This window comes from Trichomycterus rosablanca, chromosome 5 (genome assembly GCF_030014385.1).
Source record: "Trichomycterus rosablanca isolate fTriRos1 chromosome 5, fTriRos1.hap1, whole genome shotgun sequence".
Classification (NCBI taxonomy): domain Eukaryota; kingdom Metazoa; phylum Chordata; class Actinopteri; order Siluriformes; family Trichomycteridae; genus Trichomycterus; species Trichomycterus rosablanca.
The window spans coordinates 33,034,916-33,051,710 of NC_085992.1; the positions used below are offsets into that span (position 1 = coordinate 33,034,916).

The 16,795-nt window shown below is 38.5% G+C and overlaps 1 protein-coding gene across 1 annotated transcript; it reads left to right on the forward strand.

Moving 5' to 3' along the window:
* The first annotated feature begins 182 nt into the window (after nt 1-182).
* On the forward strand, nt 183-15,700 carry gabrg1 (gamma-aminobutyric acid type A receptor subunit gamma1). The gene is made up of 9 exons (XM_062996026.1): nt 183-353; nt 5,260-5,424; nt 8,725-8,788; nt 10,333-10,553; nt 10,833-10,915; nt 11,431-11,568; nt 13,270-13,422; nt 14,163-14,362; nt 15,425-15,700. Exons 1-9 carry the CDS (start codon nt 274-276, stop codon nt 15,698-15,700), a joined length of 1,380 nt encoding a protein of 459 aa, XP_062852096.1. The 5' UTR covers nt 183-273.
* Nucleotides 15,701-16,795: the final 1,095 nt, after the last annotated feature.

Below are 16,795 nucleotides of genomic sequence, written 5' to 3' on the forward strand. Positions count from 1 at the left end.
GCAGCAATCAGCGTAAACACACACACGCGCGCGCACACACACACACACACACACACGCACGCTCTGAGTCTCAGCGTGTGAAGGCACGTTCCTTCTCTTCTGATCGGTTTACTGGATCACAGCGCTGCCGCTGATCTAATTCCATATAAACCACATAAACCACAGCTCCAGCACCAGCACCAGCACCAGCACCGTCATTCACGTCAATGGGCGGCTTTCTCTGACGCTCGGTATTCTATTGCGGGCAGTTTGTGTGAGACTGAGAGCTGGTGGATGTCCGTGATGGCAGTGCTGCTTTCACCGGGGAGGAGAGAAGCTCGGATCTGGCTTCTATCTGTGCTGCTCAGAGTCTGGTAAGTTCGAATCTCACTCTGTCATATGCAGTCGATTATAGACCCTTCAGACCCTTATAGAACCTTCATTATGTATTTCTTTATGTGTTAAACATGTGCTAAACTACTGGCTCAAATTTAAGTTGGTTATAAATTTTGTCCCCCAGTGAAGATTGTCTTTTATACTTAAATTTAATAATCAAAAAATTGTCATATAAAAGTCCACAAACCTTGTCACAAAACAGTACTAACAGAAAGCTTTGTATCACAATACTATGTCAATAATGCACTAGATCCTATTAGGCAGTAGTAAATTATTGGCAGTGGTGGTGTTTATGAGGTATTGATTGCAAAGATCCTTGATGTGTGTGTGTGTGTGTGTGTGTGTGTGTGTGTGTGTGTGTGTGTGTGTGTTAAATTATTAAATATAATTATATAATTGTACTGCATTCTTGAATTAACAGCATGAACATCATTGTATTTTCTTGTATTACAACAATATTGTAAATTCTAACAGAGTTGTCTGTTTAATTTTGACTGTTACATGTTAATGTGTTGTTATTATTTGAGGCCTTAACCCCACAAAACTGCACAAATATAAATAGTATCTGTTAATCAGATACTGTTTCATAAACTCGATACTATGCTCTACAGTACATATGCACTAAATTATATGTCCAAAAGTATAATGTTTAATATATAGACCAAATATTTAACATACCATACCAAGTACAATAGTTTACCATGGTATAAGAAGCCAAATTTACACTGCATTGTCAGGATATAAACCAAGCCATTAATCCCAAAGAAGTGTACATGAATCTCAGCAGTCAAGATCAGGGTAAGGATATAAAACAATATCTAAAAAAGGTTTTGAGTGTTAGGATATAAAACAATATCTAAGGGTAAGGAGGGTAAGGATATAAAACAATATCTAAAAAAGGTTTTGAGTGTTAGGATATAAAACAATATCTAAGGGTAAGGAGGGTAAGGGTATAAAACAATAAGAAAAAGTTCCCTGTACCACAGTGACCACAATCATTCTGAGAGGGCTGTCTGGCCAAATTGGACATCCAGGAATAAAGGCCTCGATTTAGAAAGTTCCAAATGTCCAGTGCAGAGATGGGAGAACCTGTTGGACGGACACCCATTTCTGCAGTACTCTATAATTCAGTGGAGTGGAGGATGGAAGCCACTGTTGAGTAAATTACCTCTGACAGTCTAATGAGAAGCTCTTGTCTGATGAGACAAAAACTCTTTGAGCAGAACAGCAAGCACAATGCAGGGCAAAAACAGACATCACCTAGGTGGTGGAAGCAACAGGGTATCAGGGAGACTGAATCAGAATTAAAGGGTGGATGAATACAGTAAAATAGAGAAACATTCTTAAAGAAAACCTCTTCCAAAGCGCATGCCAACTCAGACAGGGGCAACAGTTAATGATTCAACATGACAGAGACTTAAGGCATACAGCCAGAATAATAGTTAAGTGGCTTCTGGGCAAATCTCTAAATGTCCTTGAATGTCTTAGTAAAAGCTCATAATTAAACCCCATCACACAGCTGTAAAGAGACCTGAATATGGCAGTTTTATAGAAGCTTGCCATCCAATCCAATAAAGCTTAAAAGGATATGTCATTAACAATTAAATAAACTGATAAATCCAGATGTGCAAAAAAGACTTGCAACTATAATCTACAAAGTAAGAAAGAGTAAAAAAAGAGTGAATGCTTTTGATTTTAGGTTTTTTATTTTTAATAAATTTTTGAAAAGCAGTAGGGCAGTTGTAGCCTAGCGGTTAAGGTACTGGATTAGTAATCAGAAGGTTGTTGGTTCAAGCCCCATCACTGCCCGGTTGCTGCTGTTGGGCCCTTGAGCAAGGCCCTTAACCCTCAATTGCTCAGACGGTATACTGTCACAGTACTGTAAGTCACTTTGGATAAAAGCCGTCTGCTAAATGGTGTAAATGTAAAATGTAAATGAAAAGCTTTCAGCTGGTTGGGTGTCTACATACAGACATGACTGGCTTTGTCTAAGTCAGCTCGGGGGGGGCCCACAATGGATTGGCATGTTGTGTCTGTTGTGTTACTGTATTGTCACCCAACACAGCCCTGACCAGGATGATGGTGGTAAAATCATGTTTTAGTCCATAATTATTTACTTTGAGTTCTACCTTCAGGAGACATAAACAGCCCTTTATACGTCTTTAATTAATGGTAGAGGACTGAATGCTGTTAGGTGAAGAGTTTAAAGGAAAAGGTCAGTACAGATAAAGGCTATTCTAAATTACCTGATCAATATGATGGAACATCTTTGTCCTAGGAGAACTGACCTCTTGTCAGTAATGTAAATTACTAGCAATATCAACAAAGCACAGGAAATGATATGCTATGGTTTTCACAGTCATCAGCTTTTAACTCAACTCAAGTCTAATTATTTTGGACTGATATGTTAAACAGCACCTTTTACCACCTTCATCAAAACACTAAATGAAGGGAAAAAAAGTACATTTAAAGTATTTGGAGAACCTATGTCAAGATGTATTGAAGCTGTCATAGTAATATTCTGGAACACCATTATCTATTTGTGCTTTATTTCTTTGACAATATGTTAAACTCACACAGCTATTAGACATCTAAAGCTCAGTAATCTGTAATTGTCAAAATAACACAATTATTAAAAATATGTATTTTTTTCTATATTATTGATGCATTTTTTCCCATTTAGCATAGTCAATCTGACTTCCGCTGCTGGGGGATCCCTGATTGCAGTCAAGGTGGGTATATTGCTTCTCATGCCTCCTCCGACCAGCGTGCAGCCCTTTGCGGAACCCTTTTTCACCTATGCACAGGTGCCTCTCTATCTGGGCCCTTACACAGCGTTTGAAGACCCTACCCACATAGTTGAGTCATCCCGCCCTAGCAGAAACATGTCTGCTGCAGGCACTGCTAATTATGCCTGCTAGATGGCGCCCAGCCGACCGGTGGCAACGCCGATTTTCGAACCGAGGAGTTCAGAATCCCAGCGCTGGTGTGCTAGCGGAATAACAACTATTAAAAATCTAAAGATTTTGAATTCCTCGGTTCGAAACTTGCCGTTGCCACCGGTCGACTGGGCGCCATCTAGCGGGCATAATTGGCAGTGCCTGCAGGGAGGGATGACCAGAATATGTAGGCGGGGTCTTCAAACTCTGTGTAAGGACCCTGATTGGCAGATAGAGGCGCCTGTACAGAGTGCATGGGTGGAATGGGGTTTCATTGAGGGCTGCGCGTGGGTCGGAGGAGGCGCAAGCAGCAATATACCCACCTCAACTGCAAAAAATCGGGAATCCCCCAGCAGTGGAAGACTAATTGACTACACTAAAATATATATATATTTTACAATCATCTGTAATATGTCAATCACACAGTTATTAAATATCTAAAACTCAATCATATGTCAAAATCAGACAAGTGCACAGCATACAGTACATCTATAACTTAATCTGTCTGTCATATCTAATCAGATATGAACCAAAATCTAAAATAATACTGATCACTGGTTCATGATCTCAAAGATAAATAATAATAAATAATGCTACTCATCTGAAACATTGAAAAAATATTAGGACACAATGTGTTAAAAATAAATACATTACTGTAAACATTTTTATGAATCTTACAAATCTTTAAAGCTTCATGAATCTGAAATTTTATGTATAAAGTCAGAGTGCATGGCAAGAGTGATAATTTAAAACTCTAACCTTCAATTGTTCCTTTTGAGCCCCAGCCAAACCACATTTTCATTAATCATTGTTTTTCTATCACATCACCTGCTTATTGTCTGTTATGCTGCACTCTGTTAGATTACTTTCACTGTCTGAAAGATATGATTCATTTATATAACAGATGATTATCCTGATACATTAATATTTGATAAGTTGATAATCATTTTCAGCTTATTAAAATATTCCACTTGAAAACAATCCTATCTGTAATTTATCTCTCTCTCCCTCTCACTCTCTCTCTGTCTCTGGCTCTTTCTGTGTATCTGTCTCTTGTTACTCAATAACTCTATAAAATAGGTGTAAGAACAATATAATGTGATGCCTGCAACACACTTTAAAAAGCTGTGACAGAAGAAAAATAAGACTAAAGTTATATAAGTAACACTGTTCTAGAAGGTTCCACGATTAGCTGTTTAACTAGTAACAAGTGAGGTCGTCAAGATTGAGTATAAAAGGGACATACACCAAGGGCTTAGTCTTTGCATTTAAGGATGGGTCGTGGTTCACCACTTTAGGTCCTTTAACTCTGTAATTCATAATATCATAAAAAGATTCAGGCACATCTTGCTGAATGTGCATGACCATCAAGCTACTGGGCCGTTTTGTTTGAGAACCCATCATGCCACCGTGATGGACATAGCCACAGTGGCTAGGGAGTACTTTGGAAAATCACTAACAGCTTTATCCTGGTCAGGGTTACATTGGCTTTAATGCATATACTTACTGTAAGGTTCTTTCTGTTTACTTCAGTTTGTCCATTTTGGTTCCTCTTGCTGGCCAGAAGATCAGAAAGAATAAACACACTCAAGGTTGTCAGTTCTTAGCAGATCTCAATTTTATATTCAAACAGATGACGAGTGCATAAGGTGAGGCTGAAATCTCTGGCAAGGTGTGTTTCCTGGTTGAACCAGACTGTCTGTGTCTCTTACCAGGATAAAGCAGATGATGAAAATAAAATGAAATATTTATTTATGCTATATATCAAATGCTAAATATAAAAAACTAACCAATGGCTATTGACCAATTTGACTGTAAAGACTGGAATTAATATTAATCATACCCATTGAAAACCAGCCCTTGGCTACTCCTTAATGACATTTAGGCTCTCTCCTTATATTGTCTCTTGTCTAACAGATTTTTATTTTGTTCTGCATGTTACCAGCATTGTATTTGGGTCCAGTAAAGCTGAGGAGGAAGATTATGAAGACATTCCAATAAATAAAACTTGGGTTTTATCACCAAAGGTTTATGACAGTGATGTCACCTTGATTCTGAATAAACTACTACAGGGCTATGACAACAAACTGCGACCAGATATTGGAGGCAAGTGTACTTTGCAATTCTGGAATAATTTCTATTTCTAATCTGTTGAACGTTTTATGACATGGGGAGCCGGGTTATGATTATTAATACAAAACATTTTAGTAAAAAAGTAAAAATAATGCACAATAAGTATGAAGTTAAAAATAGGGAGTACTTATGTAACATATAAATGTAATTACGTTGAGAAAAAGAAGTCTTTAATCACTTATGGTATACACCGACGAGGCATAACATTATGACCACTGACAGGTAAAGTGTATAAGTGTATTATCTCTTCATCACAGCACCTGTTAGTGGGTGGGATATATCAGGCAGCAAGTGAACATTTTATCCTCAAAGTTGATGTGTTAGAAGCAGGAAAAATGGGCAAGCGTGAGGATTTGAGTGAGTTTGACAAGGGCTAAATTGTGACGGATAGATGACTGGGTCAGAGCATCTCCAAAACTGCAGCTGTTGTGGGGTGTTCCCGGTCTGCAGTGGTCAGTATCTATCAAAAGTGGTTCAAGGAAGCAACAGTGGTAAACCAGCGACAGGGTCATGGGCAGCCAAGGCTCACTGATGCACGTGGGGAGCGAAGGCTGGCCCGTGTGGTCTGATCCAACAGACGAGCTACTGTATGAGCTAATGTGTGCAAAAGGGGGACCAACACAATATTAGGAATGCTTGATCAGTGTATATTGTGTTAAAATACATGAAATATACAACAATATACACACACTATATACAGTGTATCACAAAAGTGAGTACACCCCTCACATTTCTGCAAATATTTCATTATATCTTTTCATGGGACAACACTATAGACATGAAACTTGGATATAACTTAAGAGTAGTCAGTGTACAGCTTGTATAGCAGTGTAGATTTACTGTCTTCTAAAAATAACTCAACACACAGCCATTAATGTCTAAATAGCTGGCAACATAAGTGAGTACACCCCACAGTGAACATGTCCAAATTGTGCCCAAATGTGTCGTTGTCCCTCCCTGGTGTCATGTGTCAAGGTCCCAGGTGTAAATGGGGAGCAGGGCTGTTAAATTTGGTGTTTTGGGTACAATTCTCTCATACTGGCCACTGGATATTCAACATGGCACCTCATGGCAAAGAACTCTCTGAGGATGTGAGAAATAGAATTGTTGCTCTCCACAAAGATGGCCTGGGCTATAAGAAGATTGCTAACACCCTGAAACTGAGCTACAGCATGGTGGCCAAGGTCATACAGCGGTTTTCCAGGACAGGTTCCACTCGGAACAGGCTTCGCCAGGGTCGACCAAAGAAGTTGAGTCCACGTGTTCGGCGTCATATCCAGAGGTTGGCTTTAAAAAATAGACACATGAGTGCTGCCAGCATTGCTGCAGAGGTTGACGACGTGGGAGGTCAGCCTGTCAGTGCTCAGACCATACGCCGCACACTGCATCAACTCGGTCTGCATGGTCGTCATCCCAGAAGGAAGCTGACGCACAAGAAAGCCCGCAAACAGTTCGCTGAAGACAAGCAGTCCAAGAACATGGATTACTGGAATGCCCTGTGGTCTGACGAGACCAAGATAAACTTGTTTGGCTCATATGGTGTCCAGCATGTGTGGCGGCGCCCTGGTGAGAAGTACCAAGACAACTGTATCTTGCCTACAGTCAAGCATGGTGGTGGTAGCATCATGGTCTTGGGCTGCATGAGTGTTGCTGGCACTGGGGAGCTGCAGTTCATTGAGGGAAACATGAATTCCAACATGTACTGTGACATTCTGAAACAGAGCATGATCCACTCCCTTCGAAAACTCATGGCAGTTTTCCAACAGGATAACGACCCCAAACACAACCTCCAAGATGACAACTGCCTTGCTGAGGAAGCTAAAGGTAAAGGTGATGGACTAAACCCAATTGAGCACCTGTGGCGCATCCTCAAGTGGAAGGTGGAGGAGTTCAAGGTGTCTAACATCCACCAGCTCTGTGATGTCATCATGGAGGAGTGGAAGAGGATTCCAGTAGCAACCTGTGCAGCTCTGGTGAATTCCATGCCCAGGAGGGTTAAGGCAGTGCTGGATAATAATGGTGGTCACACAAAATATTGACACTTTGGGCACAATTTGGACATGTTCACTGTGGGGTGTACTCACTTATGTTGCCAGCCATTTAGACATTAATGGCTGTGTGTTGAGTTATTTTCAGAAGACAGTAAATCTACACTGCTATACAAGTTGTACACTGACTACTCTAAGTTATATCCAAGTTTTATTTCTATAGTGTTGTCCCATGAAAAGATATAATAAAATATTTGCAGAAATGTGAGGGGTGTACTCACTTTTGTGATACACTGTATATACTGTATATATACACAATAACACAATGTACAAAAGTATTTGGATAATTTATATGTATTAGCCACACACATTGCATTGATGTTTAAAATCACTTATAAAAAATTTAAAGATTGCTTGCTTTGTGTCAATAATTTGAGGAAGGCTCTTCCAGCATAACTACTCTCCTGTGCCAACTGTGAGGCCCATAAATACATGGTTTTATGGTTTGATGGGTTTGTTGTGGAGAAACACCATTGGCCTGCACAGCCTTCTGGCATCATCTCAAAAGTTTTAAAACCTTTTAGAGTGCCTTTCCAGAAGGGCAGAGGCTATTATAGCTTCCAAAGAGGGGTGATTTCAATAAGATTTTAAAATAGAAAGTCACATTACTAGAAGAAGGAAAATAAAGCACATAAATAAAAAATGAAACATAATGAAAGACTAATGAAGCTCTATCGATGTACCTAATGGCTTGTTTAAGTAATGTAGTTTTTTGTGTTATGGGGTATTACTGCACAGTGGTATATGCTAATGCTCTCAACATTGCTAAAAGAAGACACTGCTGATCATTTCAGTTGTTTAAACACAGTGAGAAAAAAACACAGTTAGAGCTGTATTGATGTATTTATCTGTGTTTATGTGCATCTGAATGATAAATAGAGATAAAAAGAAAGACAGTGATGGAGTATGGGCCCAAGAGAGCATCAGTAGAGTTCATTAGTGCTCAGAGCCCACAGTAAGGGAGTGGAAGATAGACTGTGGGTTCTTTGTGTTTCATCGTCCTTTTCCGAACGGCATTATTTTGCTTTGATATGCTGAAAATGGTGAGGTCATACATTTTCATATAAATATGTTCTATATTACTCAGTGTAATGTGAAAACTAGTGGGGCATAAAATATTTCAGAACTTACGAAAGGGCATGTGAATTACTTAAATCCAAAAAGAAATAGGAAAGTATAAGTCTGACCTAAACCCACATCATAATAGAAGTTTGTGTTCTTTTAGTGAGACCCACTGTGATTGAGACGGCCGTGTACGTGAACAGCATCGGCCCAGTGGATCCAATCAATATGGTGAGCTCATACCAAACATATACAAGAAAACGGAGCGTTATTCGTTTTTCGTTTTAAGATCAAAAAGCAAATAACAAATAAGCAGAAATTGAAAAACGGGTTGTATTTTAATTTTCCAAAATCAACATTTTTTATCAGTTCAACCAGAAATAAAAGTGCGAGCGCGTGCACGCGCTGATGTGCGTATACATGCATTTATACATTCATATAAAGTGTAAATCAGGTACAAGTGCTGAGAAGACGGAGCAAAAAGTCATAATAACGTTACGCCGCGTCCCCTGGATTTCGGGGACTAGTCTAGGCACCGGCACAGGCAGTGAGCAAATCAAACAGGGCTTAACAAGTTTCTGTGTGAACAGTAAATTGGACCACCGCAGCTTTCTTACAGTGGAGGTGCAAGCAGCACTGGAACTACAATGGGGAATTGGAATGGACTAGTTTGGGGGCAAAAAAGGATAAGTACAAATAAGTACATAGCTTACAAATAGTTACAAAAAATTAAGTACTAATAAAGAACAAATGCCTAGGATCACATCTGATTGTAATAATCTGAAACTCATAATCTTTTTTGTGATGGAACGACTAATTTGAATGCAGTATTCATATACACTGATCAGTCATAACATTAAAAGCACCTCCTTGTTTCTACACTCATTGTCCATTTCATCAGCTCCACTTACCATATAGGAGCACTTTGTAGTTCTACAATTAGTGACTGTAGTCCATCTGTTTCACTGCATGCTTTGTTAGCCCCCTTTCATGCTGTTCTTCAATGGTCGGGACCCCCACAGGACCACTACAGAGTAGGTATTATTTGGGTGGTGGATCATTCTCAGCACTGCAGTGACACTGACATGTTGGTGGTGTGTTAGTGTGTGTTGTGCTGGTATTAGTGGATAAGTAAACAGCAATGCTGATGGAGTTTTTAAACATCTCCAGTCTCTGCTGGACTGAGAATAGTCCACCAACCGAAAATATCCAGCCATCAGTGCCCAGTGGGCAGCGTCCTGTGACTACTGATGAAGGTCTAGAAGATGACCAACTCAAACAGCAGCAATAGATGAGCGATCATCTCTGACTTCACATCTATGAGGTGGACCAACTAGGTAGGAGTGTCTAATAGAGTGGATATTTAAAAACTCACAGCGCTGCTGTGTCTGATCCACTCATACCAGCACAACACACACTAACACACCACCACCATGTCATTGTCACTGCAGTGCTGAGAATGATCCACCACCTAAATAATACCTACTCTGTGGTGGTCCTGACCATTGAAGAACAGGGTAAAAGCAGGCTAAAAAAGGTATGTAGAGAAATAGATGGACTACAGTCCGTAATTGTAGAACTACAAAGTGCTTCTATATGGTAAGTGGAGCTGATTAAATGGACAGTGAGTGTGGAAACAAGGAGGTGGTTTTAATGTTATGGCTGATCAGTGTATATAATTTGAATCAGCAATTTTCAAAATCGGGGGTGGGTCTTTACAGTAACATTTGCAACAACAATGAAGCTTTTTGGTGATATTAGTTTTTTGTCTATAGGAGTACACTATAGACATCTTCTTTGCTCAGACGTGGTATGACAGTCGGCTTAAGTTCAACAGCACCATAAAGATTCTCATGCTGAACAGTAATATGGTGGGAAAGATCTGGATCCCTGACACATTTTTCCGCAACTCACGCAAATCCGATGCGCACTGGATTACAACACCCAACCGGCTCCTGCGCATTTGGGGCAATGGACGAGTGATGTACACTCTGAGGTGTGTCATTTTACCTGTTTTTATGCATCTGCTGGTTTTTGGTTAATTGTTGTTTGTGCAGCTGTAGTCTCTGCTTCTGTACTCCTGTTGTCTAGCACTCGCTTTTGTAAAGTAATTTGCCCCTGCTGTCATATAGTTAAATTCATTATCTCATTTAAGCCATATTTCTTTGTTATATTTATGTAGAAACTGGATATTAGACTAAGAGGACAGAATCATGTTGTCAGTGTTGCCAGACTTAGTATTTTTGTTCTTCTGATCTTATTCTGTTTCTGTCAGGTTGACTATTAATGCGGAATGCTACCTTAAGCTGCATAACTTTCCTATGGATGAACATTCGTGTCCGCTGGAGTTTTCAAGCTGTAGGTGTTACGCTGTTCCCATCAGTCTGTCACTTAGCCTCAGCCCTGCCTTGAGCGCTGCTGGCCAAATAATCCCCACACATTGCCTCTTTCAGCTGACCAATCTTCATTTACCACCTATTTTGGCCAACTGGTTCCCCAACATTGCCTCAGACCTGCCCTGAATACCATCTTCCTATAACACAATGAGGAAGAAGAGAGTACCATTGTTCTGCAAAATACTCATACCTCTCCAGCCGTCTACACCGCTTTGTATTTTAGTATTTTTCATCCTTGCATCTGCTTTGTGCTCGTTCTCTGCTTTTCATACGTGCCATCAACCACCATGGGCAGAACTTGAGAAAAATACATGTCATGTTTTGACAATAAATTCATTGTTGTATGTCTCAGTGCCATTCTGCCATTCTTATGTTTGTGTGTGTTCTGTGTTGTATAGCTGAGTGTGTAGGTTTTAGTAAATGGAATGTAGTGTATGTAACTAAACCTGTGTATATGTGTGTTATGTTGATTTGCAGATGGGTATCCAAAGAATGAGATCCAGTATAGATGGCAGCGACGTGCTGTTGAGGTAGCAGACCAGCGATACTGGAGACTGTACCAGTTTGCCTTTGTTGGTATGCGGAACACTTCTGATGTGGTACACACCCAGTCTGGTGGGTATAGTCTCTGTGAAGTTGGCTTGTGACACTATACAGAAAGATGTTCTTGCAAATTTGTAAATATTAATCAAAAGAAACAGACATGTAAACAGACATATGTTATTTTGAACTAGGGTTTGGGTGGCACGGTGACTCAGTGGGTACTGCTACTTATACAACAGGTTTTGGATACTATACTCAAATATTTTTTGCTATACACATCCTAAAGCATAACTTGAACTTGAAGGGCAGCACGGTGGCTCAGTGGGTAGCAAGCAAGAAGGTCCTGGGTTCGATCCCAAGGTGGGGCGGTCCGGATCCTTTCTGTGTGGAGTTTGCATATTCTCCCTGTGTCTGCATGGGTTTCTTCTGGGAGCTCCAGTTTCCACCCACGGTCCAAAGACATGTAAGTGAGGTGAATTGGAGATACAAAATTGTCCATGACTGTGTTTGATATTAAACTTGTGAACTGGTGAATCTTGTGTAACGAGTAACTACCTGTCCTGTCATGAATGTAACCAAAGTGTGTAAAACATGACGTTAAAATCCTAATAAATGAATACATTTAAACCAAGGGTCTGTTGGGATTCATAAATTTATAAGAACTGAATCTGGCTTTTTTAATGTAGAAATGATTAGATTGGAAGAAAAGGATAAGTGCAAATGTATGTAGACAACATTTGCTTGTAACTCGCAAGCTATTAAATTAACTTATAGTAAAGAATAAATACAAATAATAATACCCATAAAAATGCTGAAAATAATATTTATATCAGAGCATGCTGTAACATAGCCAGTTTTAAAGATTGCATAATGCCTGGAAAGAAATTCCTAATAATTATGACTAATTATGACTAAATTATGACTAATTATGACTAAAATGCTGTTTTGTTCTCTCTTCAAATGCTAATGTTGGCTGTTTGGTTAAAACATTATAGAATGTAAAAATGTCTGGTTTAATTGCAACCATTACAAAAATAATTCTCACAATCAAATATGCAGCAAATATATGCATGCGAGTGTTTGTGAATTATTCTACTGTGAATTGTTCTGCTGTGTGTTGTGCAATGTGTACTAGCTGTCACTGTTTTATTTACTTTTAAGCAGTATAGTGAGACAGTCCCTATAATTTGTCTTGGTGAGGTTACTGTTTTAAGCATTGCCTGTTAGGTAAATATAGTGTGGTATAAGACACCGCCCTCCAGCTTGACAGCTGAAACAGTGGGTTTTTCTCTGCTCCTTATGCAAGTTTATTTGTAAGTTTATTTGTAAATTTATTTGTAAGTTTTGGATACTATACTCAAATATTCTATGTCGTACACATCCTAAAAAGCATAACTTGAAATTCTGTTATTTTGTAGGATGTTTGTTTACATGGCTATAATCATTTTTTAATTAACATATCTTTTGCAGTACTACTTTCTGATTCTGCAAGATAATTGTGAGTTAACTTACTATAACAGCATGTATTTGTCGGGACTGACAAACTGTAGTGTGAGCCCACTAATTAGCAATTGATTTTGTAGTGTGGACTCCCCTGTGATTTCAAACTGACATGCACATGCAAGAGTTGCATACCTTGCACTTTACAAGTCACCTAATGTGCACCATTTACCAATTATTCATTTAAAGTTGTGTAGTGTGTGCTAGGCTTACATCTATTTAACTCTTCTAGAGCAGAAACATTATTTACATAATATGTTGATTTCTTTTTAGGGGAATATGTGACTATGACGATCTTTTTTGACCTGAGTCGGAGAATGGGCTATTTCACCATTCAGACCTACATCCCCTGCAGCATGATTGTAGTGTTGTCCTGGGTTTCCTTCTGGATTAACAAAGATGCTGTTCCTGCAAGAACATCATTAGGTAATGTATGAGATGCAATGTTACTTGGTACAACACGACACATTTGTATGCCAGGCATGCTAAAATGTTCCCCTTTGTACACCAGCTTAGAGGTCATGCAGTTTTAACCTAGCAATATTTAAATTTTATTACCTTTACATTTACACTAGAAATTAGTCATCCAAAACCTACCAAAAAGTAAAATGGTAGTGTCACTACATATTGTGTAGAAGTGATGTTTTTACTTAGAGTAGAGAAAAAGACAGTAGTACTGTAGTAAAATCAGATCAAAATAATGTAAATACCTCAGAGAAGTGGAGTGTGGTCGGTGGGAAAAGGGGTCACAAAGCAGCTTAACAGAATAATTGGGGTGGGGGACTTGACTATGCAGTACTTAGTTACAGTGTAAACAAATTTAATAGGGTTCAGTTATAAAGAGCCAGAAAGAGTAAGACAGGGTTAGCTTGGTGTTCCAATTGTTAATCTCCTAACACCAGGTTTTTTTCAGCCAACATTTTTGGATATTAATGGTATCATAATGAGTGCCTTGTTTATGGTTAGGCAGTAGTCAGAAAAAATGCCATGATAGTACAGATAATTGTGACTACTAAAACAAAATAACAATCATATCACTAGGCGCTGGTCCTATTACAAATGGGTTAGTTACATTCATTAGTATTTAATAAATGAATATTGTCAGATTTCATTAAACTTGATAAACATGATGAACAGAGACATTTTTGTGCTTTTATTTGGTTCAGGTATCACGACTGTACTCACAATGACAACTCTAAGCACCATATCCAGAAAGTCACTACCGAAGGTATCATACGTGACAGCCATGGATCTGTTTGTGTCTGTCTGTTTTATTTTCACCTTTGCTGCACTAATGGAGTATGGAACATTGCACTACTTTACCAGTAACCGGCAAAACAAGAAGACCAAGACCAGCAGTGCACAGGTGAGTTAACATTGTTCCCCTGTTGGGCATGAACAAGCACTACAAACAGAACAAAAAACAAATCATTTCTGAATATTATAGAAAATGTGTACTACTAAGTTTAAGCCTAACTGCCTTAAATCCAACCACATGTCCACATTTATGTAACTAACTACTTGTTGGCATGTATACTAATGTGCATAGATCTAACTCCTTTAAATGCTGCTTGAATCCCTGTCCATTATGTTAAGGGGTAATTAAGGTATAAATTACTGATTTAAATAGGTATTAAGCTAAAGTAAAATAAGCATTGTCCCTGGGGAAGTGCAGCCTCAAAGTTACTGTCTGACAATGTGTAGTATTTTTATTTTTTAACCATGAAAGTCATGTTTTGGGCAAATTAAAGTACAGAAAAGTTCTAATGGCGATATTAAATATATAAAATAATTTTAAGTAATATCTATTGACATTTTGGTAATTGTTTTTTCCCACTTCTCCTAAGTTGCACTGTAGTAGAATAATAGAAAAATAATGTCCTCAGTTAATTGAAACACTATCCAAACACTACAAGGGCATATGGTACATGCCAAGTGTCTGTAAGCCTAATTATAACTTACTTTTCAACACACAGCCATTTTATTTTTAAATGAAGGTCAATTTAACCATACACACAAATGGCAGCAATGTAATGGGTTTAATTCATTTGGCTTAAAGTAATTCTTATTTATTTATTTACTTATTAGGATTTTAACATCATATTTTACACACTTTGGTTAGATTCATGACAGGACAAGTAATTATTGGTTACACAAGATTCATCAGTTCAAGTCTTTTAATGTCAAACACAGTCATGGACAATTTTGTATCTCCAATTTACCTCACTTGCATGTCTTTGGACTGTGGGGGAAACCGGAGCTCTTGGAGGAAACCCACACAAAGCGTATTTTTTAAAAATCACACTTCATATTATCTAAAGATAAAATGGCCCCAAATTAAGTTAATATTGTAATAAGTCTCAATTTTTTTAGGCAAAGTCTTAGTCAGAATATTCATGTGAATTTGTATTCTCTGGTTTGGTTTTAGAAATCAAGCATGATGAACCTCAGACCAGGAACATCTTTACTCCAGATGAACAACATCGCACCCTACCACAATGATGATGATTACATCTATGAGTGTTTGGATGGAAAAGATTGTATTAGTTTTTTCTGTTGCTTTGATGACTGTCGCTCAGGGGCGTGGCGTGAAAACCGGATGCATGTTCATGTGTCCAAAATTGACTCCTACTCTCGAATATTTTTTCCAACAGCTTTTGGGCTCTTCAACCTTGTCTACTGGATTGGATATCTGTATCTATAAAGCAGCAGCTCCTGAAAGTAGTAGACTTACTCAAATTATAAGATATATTTAAAAATGATTTGTTAATTCTTTATCCTCTTGATACACTGTTTGACACCATTTGTGAGTCGAATGTTTTGTTAGTGATGTTTTCAGCCTTTGGAAGTAAATTAAATGTTGAGTTAGAATGAGTTAATAAGGTAAAAGACAATGTGTTTATGATGAGCTGTACAATGCATGTAGGCTCTGTTTTACTAAGATCCCAAAAAATCACTACATATTTGATTATGCAGTGGTCATGTGGTGAGTCCTTCTGATGAAATACAGCAGTGTATATAAATAAAGAGAGCAGGTTTTTATTCAGTTAGCTTAAGCTGAATCAAGGGCATAACTACTGTGCACAAACCCTCTGTCTCTTTTTGAGAACGGCCATGTAACAATAGTTAAGGACTGGTTTAATGATAGCAGTAGTAGTAATACCATTAGTAAACCAGCCAGCACGTTTCTTTGGCTGTCATTAACAACTTTGCACAGCTGTCCACATGCATTGCCTTAGTAAATCAGGGCCTTTATACTACCATATCCAACAGTTTTTGCCATTTCTAACAATTTATGGTAGCAAGGTAAAAGGTTTATTGTCTCCCCAAGCTAAACCATTTAAAACTGATCTATGGTGTGATGAAGAACATAATTCAGGTAATCCTGTTATAAAATCTTCAGCTTGAAAAGTAGCTAACAAAAATCTGAAATTGTAATAGATTATAGCAATTTACCATGAAGGGTAGCACTGTAGCACAATGGGTTGCACTGTGGCCTTACAGCAAGAGGGGCCTAGATTTGATTCCCTGGTCAGGGGATGTTTGCATGTTTTTCCTGTGCCTGTGTTTTCTTCCCACAAGGCCAAAGACTTGTGTTTAGGCGAACATGAACTACAGAAATTGGCCTAAGTGTGAAAATGTGTGTGTTTGTGTGTTCATAGACTGGTGACAATAAATGATGTGCTTAACACTAAGATCTATTTTTAAGTAGGTACTGTGTGTAGTTAAGTTTTTAGGAAAGCTTAGCCTATTATAGTATAGTAAAAGACACTCCTAAAGACAATATTCAGATTCTGAT